Source organism: Vulpes lagopus, chromosome 3 (assembly GCF_018345385.1).
Source record: "Vulpes lagopus strain Blue_001 chromosome 3, ASM1834538v1, whole genome shotgun sequence".
In the NCBI taxonomy this organism is placed as follows: Eukaryota; Metazoa; Chordata; class Mammalia; order Carnivora; family Canidae; genus Vulpes; species Vulpes lagopus.
Window position 1 is genome coordinate 144,432,619 of NC_054826.1, and position 8,095 is coordinate 144,440,713.

At 47.6% G+C, this 8,095-nt stretch overlaps 1 protein-coding gene across 3 annotated transcripts in view; it reads left to right on the forward strand.

Moving 5' to 3' along the window:
* Positions 1–8,095, forward strand: part of BCAR3 (BCAR3 adaptor protein, NSP family member) — a 114,148-nt gene that overhangs the window by 58,445 nt on the left and 47,608 nt on the right. Inside the window, exon 1 of one of the 3 annotated variants that reach the window (XM_041750616.1) lies at positions 2,057–3,305. The exons of the other annotated variants lie outside the window; for them this stretch is intronic. Within the exon in view, the coding sequence (XP_041606550.1) occupies positions 3,222–3,305 (84 nt within the window). The 5' untranslated portion in view covers positions 2,057–3,221. Of the gene's footprint in view, positions 1–2,056; positions 3,306–8,095 lie in introns of those variants that run through there. 3 annotated transcript variants of the gene reach the window in all.

Consider the following 8,095-nt stretch of genomic DNA (forward strand, 5'->3'; position numbering starts at 1 on the left):
AAACGGCATTGAGGGCAATACTTGAGCTGGGGCCTTCCTCTGGCCTGCTTTAACCCTCTTCCCAGACAGAGGGGGCAGCATGTGACTTGAAGGCATGAGAATCTCCCTCAAGGGTCTACCTGGCTGCCCTGCCCTGGCTTTTTTCACAGGCGTGTCTCTTGGTGTAGAGGAACAAGTCGTCCAGGAGGCTGGAGGGGCACGTTAGAGAGCACAATTTCCCCAGAGTTTTGTGTGCTGCCAAGCATCCCTCCCTCTCCGTCAGTCCCTGGGGTTGCCCTAGAGACACTGACCCCTGTCCTGAGAAGAACATGGTCTGTAGAAAACCTGGAATCCAAATTTGGTCTTAAATCACATGCACCAAATCATCAGAGTGACCCCCTGCCCCAGGTCACCGCCTTTTCATGGGGCTGTGTGAGTAACAGATTTAATTATAAGACATTAAAAAATTTCTTATTTGTGTTTCCATGTGATTACATACCAGGTTCTGCAATCACGGGCTGGAGTCCCTGGTCCTTTGTCCGTTCTCTGCTGAGTGACACGCTGTCCTGGTCTTCTGTTTCTTTGTAACTGCAATAGAATAATCACTGTTAGGAGAACGTGGGAGAATTGATCAGTGTGGATGCAAATATTGAAAAGCATAACAAGTCAGTGAAGGGCACTTTGCAAATTCACGCAATTATCATCTTTTGTTGCAACAACACGTTATTTTCATCTTCCTCCTTGGCCATTTCCGGAGAAATTTATTAAAACCATTGAATGCTATTTCAGGAATTCTTTTTGGTGTGGAACAAGAAAATTAAAAAGTGCTCTTGCGTGGCTCAGTGGGTTGAGCATTGGACTCTTGGTTTCAGCTCTGATCATGATACCAGGGTGGTGAGATGGAGCCTGGCCTTGGGCTCCGAGCTCAGTGGGAGTCTAGGTCTCTCTCTCTCTCTCTCTCTCTCTCCCTCTGCTCCTCCCCAGTGCTCTTGCACAGGCACGCTCTCTCTCAAATACATCTTTTTTTTTTTTTTTAAGTGTTTAAGAAACAGTTACCTAGTAAGATGAGCCCACTCATTAATCCTGACAACCAATTCTATGGGCATTTGGGGGACATTTGTGAGAGTAAACAGAGGTAGCCTTAGACAAGAGCCGAGATTCTACAGTGACCTGAAGATCTTCTGTTTTGCCTTTACCCTGGCCCGGAGCACTTGACCACTTGATGACATAATTCTTGGTAATTTACAAGTCTGAGGTATTTGCATATTTCTTTCCGGACTACACTTCATTCAGACTTTCTGTGGTTAGAGTAGGAGTTCAGAGGCTTTGACCAATCTCTCTGAAATTTTGTGTGGGATTTAAGGAGCTGCTTTCTTTCCTTTTCCCATAGTGGGAATGGTGCTTTTTTGTAGCCTCTTGGGGGAGTTTCTTACCTGGTGGAGTGTGTTTCCTGCCAAAGGGGATGAGCAAACAAAATTGGGTCCCTTACCTGGTGGCTATAGGTCTGCTTGGGCCCTGACTGCACGTGGACTTACTTTTAAATCCCATCTAATAGAAATAAGGGCAAACAGAGCAAATGCTTGCTCATGGATACAGTATATGGATCTTGGAGGACAGTACCCACCTACCAACTGGGCCATCTCCAAGGGCCCCTCCAGCTCAAAAACACCATGAACTTCTCCCATCCTTGATGCTTGCTTCCAGGTTCTTGGGTGGACTTTCCCAGACCCAGGAGCCCCCAGGGCTGCACATCTGACCTCCAAAATCACGGAGGAGAAGGACTGAGGGAGAACAAAGGAAGTCACCTCTCCCCTCCCCCATCATTCTTGTGGTGACAGACCTTTTGTAGCTCTATCCCTGCATCCTGTGTATTTATTAGGCTGCCCCTCTGCCCATTCAGGCCATGTTCAAGCACAGAAGCTGCTCACCAGGCATTGAACAAACAAGTCTCTATTTTTACAGGCAGACTTGACCTAGTCCAAAGGCCGAGGCCTCCTGAGGATTTGACACTAATCCTGTTGGATATTTCTCATACCTCCCTCATGCCTCATCTGGTGTTGTTCCTTTCTGGACTGAATAGGTTCTGTTTCTTCCTCATTACAAGTTTCTGCCTGTGTGAAGTTTCAGAAAGCTTCAGGACACATTCCAGGTTTGAGTGGCCGAAGCCACAGAAAGGTAATGTTTGGAACCATAGGACAGGAAGAGCTACAGGCAGAGACCGGGTTTGATGAAAACCAGAATTGTTGAGCATCCACTCTAACTGGAATGCAAGAAGAGAAGCAGTCACTTTCCCCTGAAGGTCGTAGGAGCTCTTGGTGGGGGCAAAGGTCTACTTAGCACAGGAGAAATGCGTGGCTTCCCTGGGCCACCTGGTCTGAGTGCTGGATCTGGGTTAGGCAGAAAGGACAATTGAAAATGGAGTATTTGAAGTGAGGGAGGGAAGTGAAGCAAACAGTTGAGTCAGAGGAGGGCACACAGCTTGACCCCCATACTCCCAACAGACTGCTTGGCCAGGTGGGATGGTATGGGGGTGCTCGGGGTGTTTGCTGACAGACTTGCTAATTAAACACCAGAAGACAGTATTGCTTTGCCTTCAGTGATGGCTATGCCAACGTTATCAGCTGCAAAGTGGCTGCCAGGAGCATTCTAATTAAAAATAAACAGTACTGCGGGTGGGCTGGGGTAGAGGGGCCAGGGACCCTGCCCATGTTTCTTAGGACTTCTAGGATTGGTCCTAAGGAGAGTCACACCCCAGTCACCTTTTAGGTCCTTTTCTCAAAGGAGCCTTTGTCTCTTCACAAGGTGGTACGATATGTGCTTCCCTAACCCTTAGCTGCTGGGGTGGCAAGCAGATAAAGCGTCTAGGAGCAGATTGCCTGGTGTCCTAGCCCTGGGAAGGACAGACGGCCTGAGGGGGCTCATGATTTCTGACAGGTCTCTAAATTGAGGGGACAGCTAAAGCCCAAAGCTCTTCTAAGAGAGGTTAGAATTTCATCAGAGAGCAAGTCTGGTCACATGAGAATTTCTGGCACCGTGTGCATGGCAGGCTGGACACCAGCCTGCTAGAATTGAACGAGTGGATCGTATCGGCTTCAGCGGAGGGGAGAAGTCCCAGCCCGGCCCTGGACTGCGGGCAGGAGCAGCAGAGCCATCTGTCGCCGCGGGGCTGGGGCTCTGATCACCAAGCCCCATTTCTTTTAACCCTAAAAAAAGTGTGTGGTCCAGGGACTGGACACTGAACGATGCCTAAGGAATGCAGTGCTCTCCACGCCCTGTCAGCAGCCCTGTGCTGCTTCTACCCCTGCAAGCCATTCCTTGGAGCCAAGGTAGGTCGGTTTCAAGATAAGATGCATTGGAGATTGTTTTGGGGAGCCTTGAAAGCAGTAGTCTTCTAAAAGGCACCCGAAAAAGTTTGCAGCCTGCTGGTTGGAAAAACAGAGGCGCTTTCTTTGGCCGGGAGATCTTCCTAAGCCCCTAGTGATGTGCCTCTGCTGGAAGCAAAATCCAGCTGCACAGAAAGGGGGCTCCGAGTCTGCATTTGGGGATGAAGCTCTCTTTCTCAGGACACTCTGTCTCCTTGGGTGGAAATTCTAAACCAAAGGAACTCAGTAAGACAGATCTATTTTTCTTCTTTCTCTCTTTATATCTCCCTTCCCTTGTTGACAGTGGATGTGAGAGGGCTGAGCCCCTCTCTCTCCTGAACCCGCTGGTCCCTTATGTCAATCATGTATATAATATACAGAAACCACCAAAGACCTCCTTTCAAATCTCAGCCAGGTTCCAAAACATTTCAGTATTTGGAACTGTCTTTTCCTTACTGCTACCATTTCGAACCTTTGTTACAAGACACTAATGCCAGAGGTTTTGCGTAATACATCAGCCCACTGTTTATTTTGATGAAAATACTCAAAGAACCTCATTTGACTAATTCCAAGACAAGACCTGTGTTCTGTGTTGCCTGCCTGTGACAACACTAAGAATGAAGATTAATACAGGCTCTCCTTGGTCTGCGGGTTTGTCTGTCTTGGAAAAATCCTGTTGGCCCTTAGCTTGACCATGGAGCTCACTTATCCATAGGAAATAGGAATCTAAAGCTCATGACATCCTTCCCACCCAGATGGTGGAGCTCTGTCTCCGGAGGGACTGACTTATTTCATACAATTGAAAAAGCTACCACAGGGTTATGGTGCGGCTTCCTCCTTCTCCATAATGCTTAAAAGAAAAGAGCTCTCAGGAAAACGTAACAGGAAAATCTATTAAAGGGAGAAAGAGCCCTTTGTAGAAAAATATACACCGAGTGGGAAGAGGGTAGGCTTCTGATTTGACTGCCCTGTTGGAGTGTTCAGAGTATCTTTCTCACCATTGAGCAAAGTTCATTTTTGTCTCTTTGTCAAGGGGGATGAGCAATTAGTCATCAATTAAAAGTGTTTTGGAGGGGGGATGGGCAATTAATCATCAGTTAAAAGTGTTTCCTCTCTGATTTAAGAGTCTCTTTCTATCCTGGAGCCCAGTGGGGTGATATGGGGACCATGTGGTTTCTGGCCTAAATATGGATCATTCAAGTGTTGGGTAGATGAAGTCATGCCATTAACAGTATTTTAAAGCTGTCAAAGATAGACCAGGAGGTCCCAAAGGGACTGTGTGCTGCAGATTGGCAGTATGTTTTCACTCTAATAGAAGTCCTTTCATAAGCCTGCTTTTGCTAATTCAGAAAAGTGCGGCTCAGCATGGATATCTGAGAAAACAGCTTCTAAATATCTGTGAGTGATGAGATTCTGTTGGGATGCCCCTGTTCCTCTGCAGCCGTGTTCAAGGCCTGTGCACAAAGGCCACAGTAATATATGGGGTACAGCCATCCTTGAGCTTCTCCCTCCCTGGCCTCCCCTGACCACCTTTTGACTGGGAGTAGAAACACCTCCTTCCCACCAGGGGCTTCCCGCCTCACCCCCAGTTGGGTGCATCTTCATAACACAGGGAGAAGACCTGACTTGCTTGCCCACCAGAGACTGACATTTCCAGACCCAACTTAGGGTCTCCCACCCAATGTCCAGGTGTGCTTCCCTGCACTGTTTTGCTTAGGTAGTTACCTGGGAAAGAAAGTCCTCCTGTGCTTAAATCCCTGCAAGAGTTGCCCCAGTGATAAGGCTGCATTGCTTTATTGACTCCTCCTTTAATTAGGGGTTTCAGGTCTTGCCACTCATAATTAGTTTCCGCTGCAATTAGGGTTTCAAAATTAAGTTGGGATTGATTGCCTGATAGCAAAGCGGAAATAAAGCTCCAGTTCTTGACCGTGTATGCTGCTTCACTTGGCATGGATTTCTCAAACCAAAAATAACACTCTGGTAGCCATGGTAACTTTCCATTTGGTCTAATCCATATCATCTCGGGAGAAACTAAAATGTTATTAATAGTGTTTGTTGTATGGGAAGAAAACTAAAAATATAAAGGCTCCTTCATTACACAGGAGACCAATCACACTGGTGCTTTGAGGGAATAAAATCTTACTTGCAGAGATTTGCAGGAATTTAGAATGTATGCAGAGGCCTGGTGTGGACTTGCATATAAAGGCCTTGGAAAGGAGGCGGGGGGTGGGGGTGGGTGGGCAAGAATGAAGAGGAGAATCAGGCTATGCAGTCTTTGCTGGGCTCCGGGGAGCTGAGGCCAGAGATGAGATGTTCCAGCCATGTGGAGGGTCATGACCTTAACATCCTGGGTGAGAAATGGAAAGGCTATTTTGCTTGTGCCCAATGGAAAAAGAATTTGGACTGAAAATATTACTGATCCATAACATTACTGGGGCACGTTCAAGTTCAAAAGTCCCTAAATATCGAATGTAGTAGCCCATCCAAGTGTAAGCACTCTTTGGCAGGAGTGTGTGTGTGTGTGTGTGATAAATGACAGTTGAGGACCGGTGCCCCTACTTTGAAGGCCTCACCACAAAAGCATTAGGTCACGGTGTCATTTTCTTACATTTGCAGAAGTTTTTTCAGCTTCCTTCTGAGTTCCTTCACAGGGAATGCAAGTGATTGTCTTATAGGAGTCTCAAAACCAGTGTTCCAAGTTGGCAAGGCAATAGTTTACCCCTTCCCACAGAGGAGAAACTGAGGCTCAGAGAAACTGCCTACCCAGAATCGTTAGTGGGGCACCAGGGGTAGAAACCAGGTTCTATCCTTCATCTGGCTTGAAGCCCAATGTCCTTTCTACAATATCACATTAAGGCCATTGAAACCTAAACCGTGGGTGCCCAGGTGGCTCAGTCAGTTAAGCATTCAACTTTGGCTCAGGTCATGATCCCGAGGTCCTGGGATGGAGCCTGCTTCTCACCTTTGTCTCTTATGAATAAAGAAATAAAATCTTAAAAAAAAAAAGAAACCTAAAATGAGATGATACTGTATATATTAATACTTTAGTACACAGTGCATTCAGTATTCCCCATGAAGTGGAGGGGAAAAATAGTGCAAACTTCAGTTTTTGGGAGAGACTTCATGGGGAATGGAAACATGGCTTTCAGAGAACAGGTAATCCTGCAGGCCGTGGCAAGACCTCTTTTAGGTCCCTTGTGAACCACAGAAGGAATTTGGTGAGAAGCACAATAGATCCCATTGCTAGAACTGGCAATGAGACAGACCCTCACTTCTTGTCCCCATGTCTCTGATTTTTCTTCTGTGAGGTAGGGGGAAAGAAGCTGAATTTTGCCACCTTACCAATGGCCACTTCTGGGGAAGATCAGTGTGATTTTAACTCCAGGGGATCCGAAGGCAACTTGCAAGTATAGAATAACCACGTTTCTTTCCTTTTTTTTTTTTTTTTTTTGTAAAAGATTTCATTCATTCATGAGAGACACAGAGAGATAGAGGGAGAAGTACCCTATGGGGAGCCTAATGTGGGACTCTATCCCAGGACCCCAGGATCACGCCCTGAGCCAAAGGCAGACGCTCAACCACTGAGCCACCCAGGCGTCCCAATAGCCACATTTCTGAAGAAGCCTCAACAGAGAAGTTGGAGTCAGTGGGTAAATGAGTCACTTCATCTCCACTAACTTAGTCAGTGGTCTTGTCCATGAGAAGTCATGGCTTAGAAGGCAGTGGGTTTTAAGCGTATACTTTCCCACACGTAGATTTGGTCATCTTTGCGGCTTAAATGGGGCTGTTGCTACTGTCATGTTTTGTTTTGCTTTCAATCCTTTCCATTGCCCCCAAAAGTATCTGGAGCCTCTCTGAATGCAACATGACAACCCGAGGTGTCCCATCTGCTCATCCCTAGAGGGTTGGATTCCTGGAACTTGTTTTCATTAGAAACTGCCTTCCTGTGTCAGAGCAAATGTGGTAGAGTTGAGGTCCTGCTTGCCTCCCCTGTGGCCGGTCCCTTGGTCTGTTTGCTGCGGTGGCAACTTGGGTCCTAGTCTACCATCCTGGTGCTGATGAGGGCCTGACTTGCCTTAGTCGGTGGGGCTGATGCATCACCAGCACAGGCTGTGCAAGGTGAAAAAAGTCACTGGGGAGCTGTCTCTCCAGAGTGACTCAGTCCTTTCTCATGGCGGTGGCTAGTTGCTCATTTATCTCTCCTGCCCTCCAAAAAGAAAAAAGCCTAGCACAGCTTTTTTTTTTTTTTTTTTGAGAGAGACCTAAATGCATTCCATTGGCATCTGGGAGCTTGGGGGATCTGGTTTCAGCATCAGTGAAAGGAAGGACGTGCCTGACAGCGGCTGGGTCCCAGCATCCCCTCTCCACAGACCCCAGAGCTTGGATCCTGGCCAAGGCCTTGTTTTTGTTGGAGAGACGTGGGTGGGAAGCAGAAATGAGACTGGGATCCTGGGAAAATTCTGTTAGTGGGTTTATCACCTCCAGGACTCAGAGAAACAGGCCTGTGCCAAACACTGGGGAGGACGCTGGAGAGTCAGGGTGCCCAGGCTCCAGAGACCGTCGTGCTCTGCCACCTGAGAGCTCTGCAGTACGTGGAGGACCAGGCTCCGTCGCTGGGTTTAAAGATGTCAGAGACAGCTCTGGGGTCTTTTAGCTGATGCATATTTGGGATGTCTTTAGGCCGACAGAGGAAACTCGGACTGCCCTGGGAGGGGAGGGGAAGGGAGGGGAGCCTCATGGGTTTGGACTGCGGC